A 20,142-nucleotide genomic window follows, 5' to 3' on the forward strand; every position below is an offset into this window, starting at 1 on the left:
GTGACGCAAAACTGTCGCGCCGCAGGTGATTCCCAAAGAAACTAGAGTGCGGCGTGAACATGGTGAGAGAAGGGAAATCGTCGGACCACGTTTGGGACGGAGATTGAGGGAGTAGTCCTTGGTCAAATTTCCACCACATTTCTCTTGCTTATTTTCATTCTGATCTTAGCTCTTAAACTGCTCGGAATGGTGTTTTTTTATGCTCCAGCGACAGGGGAGAGCGCTGGGTTGGGGCAGATAGAGTAAGTAAGGGGAGCTGGGTATTTGAGGGAAGAAGGGAGTGGACAAAAGAAAAGGATTCACAAAGATGCAATGTATTTTCAACTCTTTTAACGCTAAAATTTTTCTTTCAAGGGGAAGCAAAAGAAAACACGGAAGTATGCTATCATGAAGCGAATGCTTAGTCTCAGAGATCAGAGACTGTGAGTGTCTGGAATCAACTGCGTTCGTAGACTGCCCAGAGATATAGGCGTCACCAGGGGATAAGCAGTCAAAGTTTTTGTTGTTATTTTGTGTGAATTTTTAATATTATTGTGTCTTGGATTTATATAACGTAAAGTAGTAAAGTATAAAGTATGTGGTGAATGGGATGAGAATTCAGCATCTCTTTAAGTGTTCAATTTGTGCGACAGGTTTTATATACTGTATCTGCCATGTCACATTTAAGCCTTCTAACAATTCTGTGAGGTGGTAGGATTATCCTTATGTTCTTGCTGTTGCACTTATACTCCCAAGGAAAAGGATGTCGTATGATTGTTGAAAGACCGTGAGGTCAGAAACCACAGTTTTCTTGTGCAGCCAGCACCTGACACTCAAGTGTTTTCGAAGGAAAAAATAGGAAGACTCCTAGATGTCTCCATTTTATAAATCTTCTAAGAAGATTTATGGGTATGGAAGAAAAAAGTAGAATGGCTATGGAAGAGTAGAATGATATTCCCTATTATAAGGGGAATCTAAACAGCTTGCCTGCTTCAGTGAAGAATGGATGGAGTTATTAAATAAGAACTGGACTTAATTGTGTTTAAGAGCCTCAAAAGAAAGGAATGTTCATTAGAGCCTTTAGAGTTATTAAATTGTATTCTTAGCCTTTATATTTATTATGTAATTTTAAGAAAATTTACCCCACTAATAATATTTTATTAGTAATTAAGGTTAAATTTGGTGTATGTATTGTCATATTTTAGCCTTTTATAAGAGGCATGTTGGGGAACCCTTTCCCCCCTGCCACTGAAACATCTGAGTCATCAGAAGATAACTATCAGCCTTTTTACCCACTGCTTGGAAGTGGATTTTGATCCTTGATATGAGAGCTTCTGACCAAGAAAGAAGTAATAATATAACCAACATTTACTTAACAATTAATAATTCTTATGGATTACTAGCTAACCATTTTAAAATTTAACATGTTTTACTAATTAATTGTGTTAATTCCAGGCTTCTTACCACACAGTTATTTGTGCTCAGAAAGTGTTTGCTGATATTAATAATATTGAAGTCACAAAGTATGATTTCCTTTGTAGACAAAAAAAAGAAACTTAATTTTGATGAGATTATAACTGTTAGTTTTTTCCTTCTCTCGTGCATTGAAATTTTTTTCTCCTAGTAAAGAAAAGGATAGATTAAAACCGAAAAAGAAAGAAAAGAAAGATCCCAGTGCACTCAAGGAAAGAGAAGTGTGAGTAATCAAAAATTTCACGTTTTCTAAAACTAGAAGATTCTAAAACTATAGACCTCTTAGAAATTCACTTTCACTGAACTGATTTTCTCAGTCATTTGTTAAGTCTGGCACAACTATGCAAATGATGCTCATATGATTTTGATGAGCATATACCAATTCTAATGGTTTGAAGGTTTTTGGATTTCATGAAACAGTAAAGTTTTCCCTAAAATCCTGGAGATTGAATCTAGGATCATTTTTTCCTTTGCCGAGAATCTTTCAAAAGAAATAATTACCATTGTTTAAACGTACCAGCATTTCATCAAAGAGAGAATGTCTCCCCAGAAAGTATTAAGGGCATATTTTCAGAATAAAGCCATTCCTTTTAAATAAATACATTTGACTTCATGAAACCTCATCACATTTTTTTATTTTTCTCATTTTGCCCTAGATTGGTGGATATATCATCAGGATTTATTAGGACTTATTTCCAATGAACAAGGAAAAAGTAGCATACTGTTCCAAGCAGAGACTTCTTTTCTTATTTATAGCCTAGTATTAGTACAGACTTACTTTATGTTTTGTTTCTTTTTTCCTTCAGCCCCCAACACCCTTCCTGCCTATTCTTCCAATATAATACACAGCTGGGCCCACCTTACCACATCCTGGTTGATACCAACTTTATCAACTTTTCCATTAAAGCCAAACTGGACTTAGTGCAGTCAATGATGGACTGTCTGTATGCCAAGTGTGAGTATCATGCTTTTCCTTTTCTGTAATATTTGTACAGAATAATTATACTTATGCAAGTACATGAAAAGAGGGCAGTGAGGTTGTATTTAAACAAATTGCTGGGCATTTAATTTGCTCACCATAGCAATGACCATTTTCAGTGAATTGAAATATAATGGAAACTTGACCTGGAGTAATTAACTTTCACAGTTCAGAAAACACTTGCAGGAGTTCCCGTCGTGGCGCAGTGGTTAACGAATCCGACTAGGAACCATGAGGTTGCGGGTTCGGTCCCTGGCCTTGCTCAGTGGGTTAACGATCCGGCGTTGCCGTGAGCTGTGGTGTAGGTTGCAGACACGGCTCGGATCCCGCGTTGCTGTGGCTCTGGCGTAGGCCGGTGGCTACAGCTCTGATTCGGTGGCTACAGCTCTGATTCGACCCCTAGCCTGGGAACCTCCATATGCCGCGGGAGCAGCCCAAGAAATAGCAACAACAACAACAACAACAAAAAAAAGAAAACACTTGCCATGATTTGACCGTCATTATAGATGTCAATTTAGAAGATAGGTGGGGAATTTTCTGTTTCAGTATTTTGGATTTTAATTTTATTTATTTATTTATTTATTTTTGTCTTTTTAGCTATTTCTTGGGCCGCTCCCGTGGCATGTGGAGGTTCCCAGGCTAGGGGTCGAATCAGAGCTGTAGGGCCACAGCAATGCCAGATCCGAGCCTCGTCTGCAACCTACACCGTAGCTCACGGCAACGCCGGATCGTTAACCCACTGAGCAAGGGCAGGGACCGAACCCGCAACCTCATGGTTCCTAGTCGGATTCGTTAACCGCTGCGCCACGACGGGAACTCCAGTATTTTGGATTTTAAAATTCTGGATAAATGAACATTTATTTCATTTCTCACTATATATATTATTAAGGAGAAAGTATTCTCATTCTGCTCCAGTGTGGAAAGGCTAAATAAGATGTTTTACCATTTACAATCACAGAACCAAAAATGATAATGGTCAGCTATTCCTAAGTTTATTCAGTTTGGTGTTTATTTGTACCACAAAGGACCTGAGGTAGTTTGTTTTCACCTAGATATGTAGTTTACCATTAATAGATTTTCCTTGGGTGTTTGGGTGTCCCCTCCTTCAAATGATCTTCTCTTCCTACCATGAGAAGGAAAAAGAAAATTTAGGCCACGTGCAAGGGAATCAATTCCTAATGGTGAGATCTATTGCATTTTGTGGTGAATTTATCGTCATATATTTTCCAGTCATCTAGTTAAAGGTGCAAATGAAAATTAGACTTAAACTTTGCCATAAAGAATAAATTGTGGAAATCAAAGGAAAAAACTTGCACCTCCTTTAATATTTAAAAGATACTATATAATAAACATTTACAGAGTGATAGCAATATAAATGTTGCTTATTGATTTATTAATATTAGCAAGATGGGAAGATAAGGGATATCTTTAAATGCCTAAAATTAATAAATATAAAAAATAACTGTGTAGGAGTTCCCATCATGGCTCAGCGGAAAGGGATCTGGTGTTCATGAGAATGCAGGTTCGATCCCTGGCCTCACTCAGTGAGTTAAGGATACGGCACTGATGTGAGCTGTGGTGTAGGTCACAGACGTGGCTCAGATTTGGCGTGGCTGTGGCTGTTGTGTAGGCCAGCGGGTACAGCTCCAATTAGACCCCTAGCCTGGGAACCTCCGTATTCTGAGGATAGGGTCCTAAAAAGACAAAAGTAAATAAATAAATAAAGTAACTGCATATGTTGATTATATCAAGTTATGAAGGTAGCCAGCAAGTGAGAAAAACAGCCAATGGATTAAAGTAGTCATCTCTAAGGATCAGAATTGGTGAGGTGGGGAAAGGTCCCAGGATGGTTGTTTTTTTTATATAAGCCTGTTCATATTTTTTTTAAAGCTCTGTACGGGTAATACTTTAGTATTTTTAATCCTCTTTGAAATGATAAAGAGTAGTCTGAAGCTGGACCACTACCATGCCTGTAAGAGTGGACTAGGGTGGTCTGTGTGAGGGAAGACACTAATCCTGGTAGGCTTTTTGCATTCCCATGCTGTTTCCTATAATTGTCTTAACTGCTTCTCCTGGAATACTTATTTATTTATAAATGAAATTACTTGTTTATAAATGAAATGAATGGAGAGTTCAAGCATGGCCCTTGGAGGTGAATTGTTTCCCTGCCCTAGAGCTCCACTGCTATTGGAGTTTCTGTTGTGGCTCAGCAGGTTAAGTACTCTACTAGTATCCATGAGGATGCAGGTTCAATCCCTGGTCTCTTTCAGTGGGTTAAGGGATCCAGCATTGGCACAAGCTGCAGCGTAGGTCAAAGACATGGCTGGGATCTGGCATTGCTGTGGCTGTGGCGTAGGCCAGCAGCTACTGCTCCAATTTGACCCCTAGCCTGGGAACTTCCATATGCCACGGGTGCAGCCCTAAAAAGCAAATAAATAGATAGGTAGGTAGATAGATAGAGGGATAGATAAATAAAAATAAAGCTCTACTGCTATTATCTAAATGGTAGTTGTTTAGGATAACTTCAGTCCCATAGTTAAGCTTTCTCTAGGTATGGATATCTTAAAGTGCAGCTGTAATGCATACAGCTGAATGCTCTCACTCTGTGCCACACTCTCTGTGGCACAGCAGGTTAAGGATACAGTGCAGCCTGGGTTGCTACTATGACCTGGTACAATCCCTGCCCCACAAACTTCCACATGCCCCAGATATAGCCAAAATAGAAAAAAGAAAAAAAAGAAAAGAAAAACAAACTTATTAAGGAAAATACCACTTCCTATGTAACCTAATACCTCAAAGCAAAGGTGGAAGAAACATTGGAGCATAGTACAAATTCAGGTACCGAGGAGATCCTTAACTGTTTTAAGCTCTGCTTATTCAAATTTTTTTCACTTGCCTTTATTCATAAAAAAGGCCTTTATCTTCCTCTTGCCTTGGCGATGCCCCTTTGAGCTTTTCATAGCTTCTTGTCCCTTTCATTTCCATCTGATACTCCAACAATGGAGGGTAGTTAGCTACCCATCAGCTTTCCTTTCTGCCCAGGAGTCCTCTTCCTTGTTCTTTGTAGTGATCTTCCTAGGCCTGCTTCCTGTTTGCCTGCTCCAGATGCAAGCCCTTGTTTCAGTGCTACGTGGCTCTGAAATTGATCATTTTAAGGCACCTATTACCCTCTAATTCCGTGGCTGTCTGCTCTTCCTGACTCCTTTCCTCTATTTTACAGCTGCTTTTTCTTCTGGGCATTGTATTTTAATGTAAGTTTTCTTAACTCTGCTTTCAAGAGTGTTAATGTACTTGTTAAAAAAAAAAATCTAGCATAAAGAAAATGAAAGTTGCCTATAATGCCTTTCCTGAGCAAGGGGTGGTTTCTTTCTTTTTTTAGGGCCACACCTGAGGCATATAGAAGTACCCAGGTTAGAAATCAAATCAGAGGAGTTCCTGTCGTGTCTCAGTGGTTAACAGATCCGACTAGGAACCATGAGGTTGCAGGTTTGATCCCTGGCCTTGCTCAGTGGGTTAAGGATCTAGCGTTGTCGTGAGCTGTGGTATAGGTTGCAGACTCAGCTCAGATCCTGCGTTGCTGTGGCTCCGGTGTAGGCTGGTAGCTACAGCTCCAATTAGACCCCTTGCTGGGAACCTCCATATGCCGCAGGAGCGGCCCTAGAAAAGGCAAAAAGACAAAGAAAAGAAAAGAAAAGAAAAAGAAATCGAATCAGAGCTGCAGCTGCCAGCCTATGTCACAGCCACAGCCACAGCAACGCCAGATTTGAGGTGCATCTACACCCTACACAACAACTTGGTCACAGGTGGATCCTTAACCCACTGAGTGAGGCCAGGGATTGAACCCTCATCCTCATGGATGCTAGTCGGATTTGTTTCCGCTGCACCATGACAGGAACTCCTCTTCATGCTTTTTAAAAAACAGCTTTAAGATATGAGTCACGTAGCATGTAATCCACTCATTTAAAATGTATGATTCATACTCAATTTTAAAACATTTTCATTACCTGAAAAGAAACTGAATTCCTTAGCCATCATCCCTCAACCCTTCTCATTCCCCCCCACACAGGCAACCATAAATTTGCTTTCTCTCTCTGTAGATTAACCTATTTTGGACATTTCATTAAAATGAGATCATATATATTTAGTCCTCTTTCATTTAGCATAATGTTCTCAAGGGTCATCCATGTTAAAGCATGTACTAGTATATCATTTCTTTCTGTCACCAAATAACATTCCATCTAGTTACCCATTTTTCCTTGCTTTTTACATCGAACAAATACTCTTGAACATTTTTCTGTGCCAGTTTATATACATGAACCTTATTCCTTTTTTGGTAGGTTACATTTAAAAAATGATAGTCTGTCATTTTTAAAGACTAGACATTTGGATTATTTCCAGTTTTTACCCTATTTAAAACAGCGACTGTAGTGAATATCTTATGTGTCTCTGTGTTAGGGTAGAATATTTCTTTGGATACATTTTCTAGAAGCTGTATTGCAATATTAAGGGAGTACATTTTTTTTTTATTTTAATAGGTATTGTAAGATTTCCCTCAAATAGTTAAATGAATTTATACACCTGCTAACTTAGTGTGAGGATATCTATTTCTTCAATATTGGGTATTTTCATCTGTTTAATTTTTGCCACAGTGGTAGGTAGAAAATGAAATTTTGTTCCATTTATATCTTTAATTAGGAGTAAAATCGAGTATTTTTATGTTGATGGACCATTTGTATGCCTTCATTTATGAACTGAAATGTGGCATGGTGGTTAAGAACCCACTCTGTAGCCTGACAACCTCAGTTCAAACTTTGGCTTCACCATTTGCTGTCTAGGTACTTCATTGTGCCTCAGGTTCCTCATTTATAAAATGAGAATAATAACAGGACTACCTGATAGGAATTGTTCTGAAGATTAAACAAAGTAATCCTCGTAAAGTGCTTACACAGTGTCTGGCAAATAACACATAATTCCAAGCTATTATTATAAAGCTCTTTGTTTATTAAGAAAATTAGCCTTTTTGGAGTTTCCTGGTGGCCTAAGGGTTAAAGATCCAGCGTTGTCACTGCTGTGGCATGGATTCAATCCCGTGCCTGGGAATGACTACAAAAGCAAAAAAAGAAAAGGAAAATTAGCCCTGGGAGTTCCTGTCATGGCGCAGCGGAAACAAATCTGACTAGGAACCACAAGATTGCGGGTTCATTCCCTGGCCTCGCTCAGTGCGTTAAAGATCCAGCGTTGCCATGAGCTGTGGTGTAGGTGGCAGACACGGCACGGATCCCACATTGCTGTGGCTGCAGCTTAGGCTGGTAGCTGTAGCTCTGATTCCACCCCTAGCCTGGGAACTTCCATATGCCACAGGTGCAGCCCTAAAAAGCAAAAAAAAAAAAGAAGAAGAAGAAAATTAACCCTTTGGTAAATGTGTAGAAATATTTTTCCCAGTTTATTTATTTATTTATTTTGTCTTTTTGCCTTTTTTCTAGCCGCTTCCCGCGGCATAGGGAGGTTCCCAGGCTAGGGGTCGAATCGGAGCTGTAGCCACTGGCCTACACCAGAGCCACAGCAACTTGGGATCTGAGCCACATCTGCGACCTACACCACAGCTCACGGCAACGCTGGATCCTTAACCCACTGAGCGAAGCCAGGGATCAAACCCACAACCTCATGGTTCCTAGTTGGATCTATTAACCACTGCGCCACAACGGGAACTCCTATTTTCTTTTTTAATATGACTTTTTGTTTGATAGTTTCAAACAGAAGTTTCATGTTTTAATGTGATCAAATTTACATTCTCTGATGGTTTCTTTTGGTTCACATTTAAATTTTTTTCCATCTAGGATTTATTTTTATATATAAAAAACGACAGAGATCCAGCTTAGTTTTTTCCCCAGATATGTTTATGATAGATACTTTATGGAATCTGTGATGTGGGATTGGAACGGTTCCCTAATTTCTTTATAAATAAGGATTTTATTTTTCTCTAGGTCCTATTGTTCACTGCATTCCAGAAGTCTTATAGGTCTTTTAAAGACTCTCAACAGGATATAATGCAGAGAGAGTAAAATCAGTTCCTTTATTAAGTTCTGTTACTGTTTTTTTTTTTCCTGTCAGGTATCCCGTGTATAACTGACTGTGTAATGGCTGAAATTGAGAAATTGGGGCAGAAGTATCGAGTGGCTCTAAGGTAAGAAAAAGCTGGTCTATATTTATTCTAGACTGGCATACTGAATATTCTTTTGACCCTCCTTCATCTGTTTGCTCTGTCCAAAGATTCCTTGCTCTGTCCGAAGATTCCTTGCCTGGTTAGTTTAAAAAAAATTCATACAAAACTAGTTAACTGTTTATTATTAAGAAGGCAAACATTTGATATTTTGAGGTTTTTAAGCTGAAGCTTTTTGAACTGAGTTACTTAAGTCATTATCGGTCTGTTGGGCTTCCTTTTAAGTTCTAATTTTCAGTTAGAAAGTGTTTTTCTGTAGAGTTCCTGCTGTGGCGTAGCATGTTGAGGATCCAGCATTGTCTCTGGCATGTGGGTTTGATCCCTGGCCCAGCACAGTGGGTTACTGATCTGGCATTGTCACAGCTATGGCATAGGTCATAGCTTTGGCTCAGGTTTGATCCCTGGCCTGGGAACTTCCAAATGCTGCCAATGTGGCCATAAAAAAACAAAAAGCAAAAGAAAAAAAAGTATCTTTCTGTTAGTTTGTTATCTAGTTATTTCCTTTGGAATCTCACACTTGAAGGATTCACATTATGAGTTTTAAGTTTACCCTAGAAAGTACCCTTGAGTTCACAATATTGATTCCTGAAGTGTGGTTCATGGAACCCTCCCAAATCCGGGAGTCCCAGAGAGCTTTGCAGGGAGTTTACAAAATTGTTTTCATGATGATACCAAGATGTTGTCTTTGTCACAGTGCTGACATTTGTACTGAGGGCAAAAATGCCAGTGCCTTCTTCAAAATCAAGGCAATGGGCCAAGTGATCCTGGTAGTCTTGACATTCTTCACTATAATTCCCTGGCAGTTAAAAAAAAAATGCTACAGTCACTTAAGACTATCCTTAGTGGAGCAGTCAAATTGTTAAATCTCAGTCCTGGAGTACACATCAGGATTCCTTGTGGTGAAATGTGAAGCTCACATAAAGCATCTCTGCTGATGGATGCTCACTAACCTTACTGTGGTCATTTCAGCATGTGTGTTAAGTCAAATCATTATGTTACACACCATAAGCTTACACAGCGCTGTATCTCAATTATATCTCAGTAGAGCAGAAAGAAGAAAAAAGCACTTCTGCCGCATACCAAAGGATGAAAGTTGTCTCAGTGAAAAGCATTGTGTGCTTGAGTTGTGAGCTGAACCAGCTGCTTTTTCATGAAATATTTTTATGTGAAGAACGACTGACAAACATTGATTTTTCAGACTTTGGTATTTAGCAGGTATTTTCTCAAAAATTAATGCAGTGAACCAGTCACTTCAAGGAAAACAACTTACTCTTAGTTATCAATGATAAAAATTGAGCTTTCATGTGAAAAAATAGCATTTTGGAAAATCATTATCACATTCCCAATTCTAATGACCTTTCTATTGAGACCAGTGAAGATATTAATGAATATGGTTTGTTTGTTTGTTTGTTTATCTATTTATTTATTTATTGTCTTTTTGCCTTTTCTAGGGCTGCACCCGTGGCATATAGAGGTTCCCAGGCTAGGGGTCTAATCGGAGCTGTAGCCACTGGCCTATGCCAGAGCCACATCAACGCCAGATCCTTAACCCACTGAATGAGACCAGGGATTGAACCTGCAACCTCATGCTTCCTAGTCGGATTTGTTAATCACTGAGCTACAATGGGAACTCTGAATATGTTTTTTTTAATGTTGTGTAATAAAATGTGTCAATATTTGGAATATCTGTGTAACTCAGTGAATCAGTAATTTCCAAATGACCAATGCATGATATTATAAAATCACACATGAGTAAAAGACCCATTGAAAGTGCAGGGTATGCCTGTGGATAGGTGTGTGTGTTGGTTGCATTTATAGAGGTGTCATTTACAATCTATAAGATTGACCAAGTTTAATCATATAATTTGATGGGTTTGGCAAATGTATACAGTCTTGGAACCACCATCATAATCATGAAATGAAACATTTCCACTGCTCCAGATGTGATTCCATTTGTATGAATTTCAAGAAAAGACAAAATAGCAGTAGTAGAATATAGATCAGTGATTCCTGGAGCTGAGGGTAGGAAAGGGGGATTAACTGCAAAGAGACACAGGGAACTTTTTGTAGTGACAGAGATATTCTCTATTGATTATGGAGGTAGTGGCATGGATATGTAAATTTGTCAAAATTCATCAAATTTTACATTTATATCAGACACAATTTAGAATAGATTTACAAGGAGATCCTGCTGAGTAGCATTGAGAACTATGTCTAGATACTCATGTTGCAACAGAACAAAGGGTGGGGAAAAAAAAAATGTATACATGTAAGGATAACTTGGTCCCCTTGCTGTACAGTGGGAAAATAAAGTAAAATAAATAAATACACTAAAAAAAATTTTTTACATTTATAATCAGTAAATTTTATTATATTTCATACCTAATAAGGCTAATTTTTTTAAGGCAAAAGAAAACTGGGAGCCTAATATAGAAGAAAGGTAGAATTGTTTGGAAAGTGATAAACTATTAAAATAAAATTGAATAAAAATCTTTATCTTATTTTCACAAAAAGTAAATTCCAGGTGGATTAAGTATCTGAACCCTTATAGAAAACATAAAGATTATCTTAATGATTATAGGGTAGGTAAGGATTTCTTAAGTCTAAACTGTAATGGAAAACTAATTAATTTGACTATTTTGAAATTACAGTTCTGTATAGCAAAAGACACCAAAAACAAAGTGAAAAGACAAGCCACAGAAAGTGAGAAGATATTAGTAACACATATAATTAATAAAGGGCTCATTTTCAAAACATAAAAAACTACAAATTTATAAGAAAAAGACCGAATCCTTAAATTCACAATAAAATATTCCATACCCAGCAGATTGACAAGATTAAAGTCTGTTCAACAATGCCAATAATAGTTGAGGCTGTGGAGCAATGGGAATTCTCATAATCAACTGCTAAGGATATAAATTGGACAGTCATATTGGAGTGTAATTTGGCAATAATATCTGGTGAAAGTAAGGTTGTTCATACCCTTATGACACTGCATCTTTCAACCTGGATATCAAAAACCTATAGACTGCAAAATCAATACAATGGGTCACAACCAGGGATTGAACCAGGGCCAGAGTGGTGACAGCACCAAGTCCTAAACACTAGACCACCGGGGAGCTCCCAACCAGTATTATTTTTTTAATAAGACAGAATAAACTAGAAAATTTGTGTGCATTGCGTGTAGCAAAGGCTGAGTATTATGTCACAGAACTTTCTCCACTTTTATATAGGTGTGCATATATGTGTGTGTGTGTGCTTAAGTAAAATGAATTTCATACTGTAGGTTCTGGTAAAAAAGAAAGGACTTACCACCAAGAAGCTCACATACATATACTGGAGTCCAGTATTGAAATTTTCTTATGTAGATAGTAGCAAAAAATTGCATGCAGCCAAAAGATCCATTCGGAAGATAATGGGTAAACTGTGGAGTGTTCACAAATAAAATACTATACAGGATGACAGCGAGTGAGGTAGCGTTTTGGTCGTCAGTGTGCATATATCTCAAAAACAAGGAAATAAAACAAGAGCAAACGAGCATACGTGGAGCATACCATTTAAGGTTTAAAAACATGCAAACTAATACTACATTGTTTACAGGTGTATACATAATGTAATCGTATGTGTGTGGGTCTGATAAAACCCAAATTTAGGATAATAGTTACTTGTGGGGAAGTAAAAAGAGATTAGGATGGGCAAAGGGCTTCATTTTTGTTCGTAACATTGTATTTCTTTAATTAGATGGTCGGTACAGGGTATTCATCATTCCTTACACTTTTTCGTGGACTTGAAATACTTCAAATAAAAGGGGAAAGAGACAGTTATTTTTAAAATAATAATAAAAATAAAGGGTGGGAGGGGAGAAAATAGAGGCACCAAGTGGAAGCACCAAGTTTGGCTGTAAAGAGAAGCAAAGAAATGGGATGCCAGCTGTGGGGGTTGGTGAGGAGTGGAACAGTAAGTAAAAAGAAGGATTTTCTTTTCCTTTCTTATGATGGGGAAGATACTAGAGCATGTTGGTATGTTTCTAGGAAGAGTTAATGGAAGGAAGTTGACAGTTTCAGGAGTGAGGGGAATAACCAACCCAAAGAGCCAAGGCCTAGACAATTGCCTTTCTAGTTTCTCAGTAGCCAGTCTGGCTTCTAGCGTAGTCGGCTCGCCACAGCTAATTAGTCTTTCTAAGACAGAGCTTTGCTCGTGTCACTCAGTCACCAAGAGATCTTTTTTTGCCTCCTATCCCCTATGTCACAGAAATCACACACCTCAGCCCAGCTCTGGAGACTCTTCCTAGTCCATCCTCAAGCTGCCTTTCCATCCCTCCTGCACAAACAGCCCCCCACCGGAAGCGAGTGCTCACTCTTCCCTGAACACCACCAAACCATTTCACAGATGCTTGGTGCCCTGTTTGGAATGTGCCTCCTTTCATTTTGCTTAGAACATTCTTTCATCTTCATTTTACCTTATCTCCACATAGTTTTTTCCTAAATATACCCAACCCACACTGACCTAGCTCTGAACCACTGCAATATGGAATATTTTTTATTGCATTTGGTATGTATGTGCTGCCCTGTGTTTTTATTCATTCTGACTCATTGTCATTGTGTAATAGAAAGAACATGACTCTGGGAATCACAGATTGAGGTTTTGCTTTTTAAATTTTGTATGAAAGTAGTGCATGTTTGATTTATTTATGGCAAACTATGTAAATATATACATGCAATAAAAAGTAAAAGTTCTCCTCCATGGTCACACTCTATTCATTCCCTTACCCTGAGAATGACAAGTGGTAAGGGTTAGTATAGTTACTGTATATTTTTCCAGACTTTTTTTCTGAACAAATGCAAATCTAGAGAAAGAGAATGAGATTTGTATTTTCTTAATTGAATCATATCATGATATATCATATATGATCTGCTTTGTTTATTTAACAATTTATTACCTGTTCTTCCAAATTGGTACATACAGCTCTACCTCATTTTTTTAACGGATAGGGCACAAAAATGTATTTAACTTTTGCCTTGCTGATGGATATTCAGATTATCTCCAATTTGCCACGATTATAAGCTGTGTTGTAGCGATCATCCTCGTGCCCATATTCTTGTATGTTTGTGTAAGACAACTTCGTAAAAATGAAACGGTTAGGTTAAAAGTGATTTGGCTTTGAATCCTGACTTTACCCATCTGTGCAGCATTCAACAAATTAATCAATTGCTCTGAATCTGCTTCTTCATCTCTAAAATGGAAATACAGTAATTCAGAGTTTTGTGAGGAATACATGATATAAAGCACACCAGCTGTCAGTGAGTAAGCTTTAATTTTTAACCTTTCTCTATAAATTGTTTTTCCAATTAGAAGATAAGCTTCAGGAGAGAAGTGTCTTAAAATTGCCACTAGATAGTTACTTTTATTTCATTGATTGAGACTGTAAAGTGATCCAGTTGCCTGATTGTTTTCATTAATCCACTTTTATAACCAAATAGGATTGCCAAGGATCCAAGATTTGAACGATTACCCTGCACACACAAAGGAACCTATGCAGATGACTGCTTAGTACAGAGAGTAACCCAGGTAACCTCATTTTTTAATATTTACTTTGTGCTTTAAAAAAAAAAAAAGGATTATTTCCTGAAATTTTATGTAGAAATACAAATGATAAAAAAAAATTATATATAGAATCTCTTCATAGGAAGTTCTGTTTATTTGAGAAAGTGGATTAGAAATGTATACTATAACCATAATGAAAAGATTATGGGTTTAGGCAGCAGATGTTTCAGATCCTGGTACCTGGATTTATTAGGTGTGTAATTGGAGTACTTAGTGATTCTTTATTCCACAAATGTTCTCTATAAAATTGTTTAAATGAATGAGTGTAGACATAGTAATATATCAGATTCCACCTCCCTGTCAATCTAAAATAAGATTCCATTTCCATTTACTCCCTACGGAGGGATTTTGTTCCTCTCTGCCATGCCTAACCCAGAAGTATTTTTCAGTCACATCTGAGTCTTCCAGAGTGTTGTCTCACACATACCCTAGATAAGTAAGTTTTTGATTCTTCTGTTCTGGCTTCCTTGTGAAACACCACAAGAACTTCTGCTACCGATTGCCCTTATAAGAGCCTCTTTCTGTGAGAATAATCATCCTCACCTGCTTATCACATTGCCATCCCTTTAGCCACATTATCCCATGGGTGGGGCGAGCATTTCCCTTAATTTCCCATAGCATGGCTGACACCAATCTGCAGCTCTATAAAACTCAGTGAGAGCTTTGGGTGCTATGGAAGTTGAGTACAATACAAATTAGTTTCCAAATGGTAGCTAAATGTTGGTGCTTTCAGAGCCATTTGACTCAAACTTGCCCTGGAGATCTTCCTGTCTGGCTTCAGGGCCAATGTTAGGCTGCCTACACCACTAGGAGGCCTCAGAGTAGGCCCAAGCCCCAGAGATCCTGCAAAAGGCAGAAGCTGTGCCCTCTGATCTAAGGTGCTTACTCTACCTTTGCATAGAGTCTCTAAGGGCATTTTCCCAAGCCAAGGAATTGTCTGTCCCAGATGTGAAAATCCTTTCCACATATGAGACAAAAAGCAATTTGCAGTTTTAAAATAGTTTTTCTAGGAGTTCCTGTCGTGGCACAGGAGAACCAAATCTGACTAGGAACCATGAGGATGTGGGTTCAATCCCTGGCCTTGCTCAGTGGGTTAAGGATCTGGCATTGCCGTGAGCGGTGGTGTAGGTCTCAGACGTGGCTGTGGTGTAGGCCAGCGGCTACAGTTCTGATTAGACCCCTATCCTGAGAACCTCCATATGCCGCCAGTGCAGCCCTAAAAAGACAAAAAAGAAAAAGATAAAATAGTTATTCTGTGTCCTTTCCCTCAAGATTTTTAGAACAACATTCAGCCCAGGCAACTTGTTATGTTTTATAAATATGAGCTCCTAGATCACAGGAGATTGTTTACCTTTTCCTTTCCTATTTACTGGGAAAATGAATAATTCCTCAGACTAGCCAGTATCCCTCAGTGAGCTCTATGTGAACACTCAATCTGTGTCTCTTGTTACAGCACAAGTGTTACATTGTGGCCACAGTTGACCGGGACCTTAAACGAAGAATCCGGAAGATCCCTGGAGTTCCCATCATGTACATTTCTAACCATAGGTGAGAATTTTCTCTTAGGGAAGTGATTAAAAGTATATAGTTGATACCAATTAAAAATGAGGTCCAGTTATAGAAGGATTTAAAAGAGATTGTCCTATGAAATGTTTACATAGTTCTATTTGAAGAAATGAGACAAAGTAGTAAGAACAAGGGCAAAAGATAAAACTAGGATTTAGAAATAAGGCAGACATTCACACTGTTACAATAAGATCACTAGAAGGAACAGAGAGCTGTGTGACTTTAAATACAAAGCAGTAATTTAAATCAAGCTAAGCTTTTTGGCCAGAAATATCTTTTCTTAAAAACCCTAGTTCATGTGATTACTGCCTGATCTGGGTAACTAGAAGTTTATATATATGATTTTGTGTGTGTGTGTACACACACACACACACACACACACACACACATATATATATATAGCATTTTTTTAAGCTGCTTTTTATCTTTCTTGGATGGTCCTGTGTCAGTCCTCAGACTATTCTTGTGCAGCTTTTCAGCCTGGGATGAACACATATAACGAGAAGAATATGAGTGAAGGGGTTGGACTTCCTTGGACTCAGTGCCTGGCTTCCCAGCTTCTTAACTTTCTGACTTTGAAGAGTAAAGATAATGGAGTCAGAATTTTGCTATAAATCGTTCATTATGATATTCTTTTAAAATGTTCCCACTGACAAAAAGGATTCACAACAAGACGTGAGAGTGCTATAATCAGTAAAGGATGGGTTTTTGGTAAGTTCTGGACTCACCTTTCTTACCAGTGTTAATTTTTTGTCCTAATCAGGTACAACATTGAGCGGATGCCAGATGATTATGGAGCCCCTCGGTTCTAATCCTTAAAAGACAAAGTTCCTCTGCCTCCCTTCGACCAACTTTCTCCTTTGCTAACTCATTAATCATGCCATAGCATGAGTTATTCCACTCACCCATGTGCTCTGAATGAGCTGAGTATGGTTAAATACACCCACTTTTTAATATTGTGTTGAAAATGATATATTTTTGTCATTTCAAAATTTGTTGCATCTTTCTTTTCCTTTTTTTTTTTTTTTTTTTTTTTGTCTTTTTAGGGTCACAGCCGAGGCATATGGAGGTTCCCAGGCTAGAAGTCACATAGGAGCTGCAGCTGCCGTCCTGCACCACCAGCCACAGCAATATTAGATCCAAGCTGTGCTACCTACACTGAAGCTCATGGCAACGCTGGATCCTAAATCTACTGAGTAGGGCCAGGGATTGAACCCACATCCTCATGGATACTAGTTGAGTTTGTTACTGATGAGCCACAACAGGAACTCCCAGAATGGTTTCTTTCTGCTTGGTTGGGATGGGGAGGGAAGAAAAGATAGAGGTAGTTATGTTTGAATTAATCTTTAAAAAAGTGAATAGGTTCTTGCCCAGTAAATGAGGTAAAGAAAATGAGGCATATAAAGCATATACATAAAAGCATGGAGGATGGATATTACATAGAGTAAATGTGCTTTGCCTATTTAGATGACTGTCAGAAGGTTTTTATAACTAGGACATGGGGGAAGGAGTCCACATGCACGTCTGAGACTCCAGAGGTAGGAGACGGAGGAGGGGGCCCTATATGACATGCTGAAGGGTTTGGACTTGGTCCTGAGGTCAATAGGGAGTTAACAAAATTTTAATTAGGGTGTGAAGTTCCCACCATGGCCCAGTGGATTAAGGAACCGGCATTGCTACAGCTGTGGCGTAGGTCACAGCTGTGGCTCAGATTCGATCCCTGGCCCAGAAACTTCCATGTGCCATGGTGCAGCCAAAAAAAAGTCAGGGTGGATAACATGATCAGATGAGGTGTTTTAAATGATTGTAAGATAGTGTAAGATAAGACAAATAGATCATTGAAACAGAATAGAAAGTCCATAAATAGATTTATATATTTAGGGCAATTTGGTATATTTTAAAGCTGGTATTTCAAATATATGGAAAAAGGGAAATTGCATTAGAAGGCCAAATAATTGTGGAGTCATTCTCCTAGGGTTTGAGTCCTGATTTCATCAGTTAATATCTATATGAATTGGGCAAACCACATAACCATTTGATGTCTACCTTGCTTATTATAATGATAAGTTGGCTATCGATTTGAAAAGAATTTTAGATTTCTACTTCATATCCTTCATGAGACTATGTGGATCAAAGTCTAAATTCTTTTTTAAGCTACAGAAGTATTAGAAAGAAAATGAGAAAGATGTGTATAACCTCCGGGTAGAGTTCCTAAATAAGACGAAGAATGTAAAAACCGTAAAAGAAAAGGTTGATTGATAAGTGTGGATACATTAAAATTAGATGTCTCTGCAAAGCCTCTTCTCCCCAAATTAAGACAGATGACTAACAAGAAGATTTTCCAATGTATATAGCAAGGGTGTGAGGACATGGATAGTCTTGTAGTGCTGACAGGAATACACGTAGGTATAACCATTTCAGACAGCAGTTAGGCAGGACCCATTAAAATAAAAATTTCAGATATTGTGTAAGCCCAGTTCTAATTTCCGGTTATTTACGGATGGTTTCCTTTAAAATACATGATCAATTGTGATGTAAAAAAACATTCACATGTTTATAAGGAAGTACATAGAAGGATGTTTACTGCACCACTAAAAGAAAAAAATTGAAAAGAATGTAAGTATCCTTCAGAAAGTTCCTAACTATGTTATGTCTATACTATGGGATGTCATGAGCACTTAAAAACAACGAGGTAGGAGTTCTCTTCATGGCTCAGAGGTTAACGAACCTGACTAGGATCCATGAGGATGGAGGTTTGATCCCTGGCCTCGCTCAGTGGGTTAAGAATCCGGCACTGCAATGAGCTGTGGTGTAGGCCAGCAGCTGTAGCTCTCATTGGACCCCTAGCCTGGGAACCTCCATATACCTCGGGTACGGCCCTAAAAAGCAAAAATAAATAAAAATGAAAACAGTGAGGTAGATTTAAAAATAGGTAAAGGACTCGAATAGATAATTCTCTGAAGAAGACATCCAGATGACCAATTAGCACATGGAAAAGTATTCAACACCGCTAATCATTAGGGAAATGCAAATCAAACCACGGTAAGATAGCACCTCATACCTATCAAGGTGGCTGCTGATAAGAGTAAAGAAATAACAAGTGTTGATGAGGATGTGGAGAAATTGGAACTGTTTGTTGTACATTGTCGGTGGAAATGTAAACTGGAGCACTGGATGCAGGTTCAGTCCTCAGCCTGGCACAGTGGGATAAGAATCTGGTGTTGCTGCAGCTGTGGCATAGATCACAGCTGCAGCTCAGAACTGCCCTGGCCTGGGAACTCCATATGCCACAGGGCAGTCAAAAAAAGAAAGAAAAAAATAGTTAAGATGGTAAGTTGTACGTTATATACTCTTTTCCACAATTTATGGTAACATAAGATGAGGTAGAGCTATATTACATACATGAAAACAACTATGACATTGTTAAGAGAAAGAAGCAACTTGTAGGAGTTCCTGTCATGGCTCGGCGGTAACAAATCCAACTAGTATCCACGAGAACGTGGGTCTGATCCCTGGCCTCACTCAGTGGGTTAAGGATCTGGTGTTGCCATGAGCTCTGGTGTTGGTCACAGACGCAGCTCAGATCCTGTGTTGCTGTGGCTGTGGAGTAGACTGGCAGCTACAGCCCCAATTCAACCCCTAGCCTGGAAACTTCCACATGCTGCAGGTACAGCCAAAAAAAGAAAGAAGAAGCAACTTGTAGAACAATTAGGTACAGTGTGGTAACTTTTACAAAAATACATAGTTGGAATTGAGTGACTATGTTTGCCAATACATTGGAAAAACCTTCCTGGGTTTTACTTTAATTATATAGCCAAATCTAATCCTGACTGACATGTGATATATGTCTACTAAACCAATAGAAAGACAAAACAGAAAAATGAAGAAGCTCGATGAAAAAATTAAAAAATAAGAATGTATTACCAGACATCTCTATATTTCACTGCACGTAAATTTTAAAAGAAAAAGGGAAAAGAAGAGTTCCCTGGTGGCCTAGCAGTTAAAGATCTGGTACTGTGGCAGGGGTTCAATCCCTGATCTAGGAACTTCCACTGGTTGCAGGCCTGACCAAAAAAAAAAAGAAGAAAGAAAAAAAAATGCAGAAGAGAAGAGGGAAGAAGAAATAATAGTAAGTCGAAAACAAGATGGTAGGGAAGAATCCAAACACAGTAGTCATGATGAATGTGCATAGGTAAAATTCCTTCATTAAAAGACAAATGCTGGAGTTCCCGTCGTGGTGCAGTGGTTAACGAATCCCACTAGGAACCATGAGGTTGCGGGTTCGATCCCTGCCCTTGCTCAGTGGGTTAACGATCCAGCG

General features: G+C 38.5%; 1 protein-coding gene across 2 annotated transcripts; it reads left to right on the forward strand.

The window, feature by feature from the left end:
- The first annotated feature begins 4 nt into the window (after positions 1-4).
- On the forward strand, positions 5-16,792 carry FCF1 (FCF1 rRNA-processing protein). Of its 2 annotated transcripts, none has more exons than XM_047796181.1 (8): positions 5-62; positions 355-422; positions 1,604-1,675; positions 2,259-2,407; positions 8,543-8,615; positions 14,132-14,219; positions 15,709-15,803; positions 16,585-16,792. In XM_047796181.1, the coding sequence occupies exons 1-8, from the start codon at positions 60-62 to the stop codon at positions 16,631-16,633; spliced, it is 597 nt and encodes a 198-aa protein (XP_047652137.1). In that variant the 5' UTR covers positions 5-59; the 3' UTR covers positions 16,634-16,792. The 2 variants fall into 2 exon arrangements, with proteins under 2 accessions (XP_047652137.1, XP_047652138.1); XM_047796182.1 differs by having other exon boundaries at positions 25-242.
- Positions 16,793-20,142: the final 3,350 nt, after the last annotated feature.

The sequence above is a fragment of the Phacochoerus africanus genome, chromosome 9 (genome assembly GCF_016906955.1).
Source record: "Phacochoerus africanus isolate WHEZ1 chromosome 9, ROS_Pafr_v1, whole genome shotgun sequence".
Taxonomy (NCBI): domain Eukaryota; kingdom Metazoa; phylum Chordata; class Mammalia; order Artiodactyla; family Suidae; genus Phacochoerus; species Phacochoerus africanus.

Coding starts and splice junctions, on each gene's coding strand:
- FCF1 (XM_047796181.1), top strand. Junction 1,676..2,258: donor GCACTCAAGGAAAGAGAAGT/GTGAGTAATCAA, acceptor TTTTTCCTTCAG/CCCCCAACACCCTTCCTGCC. Junction 14,220..15,708: donor TAGTACAGAGAGTAACCCAG/GTAACCTCATTT, acceptor CTCTTGTTACAG/CACAAGTGTTACATTGTGGC.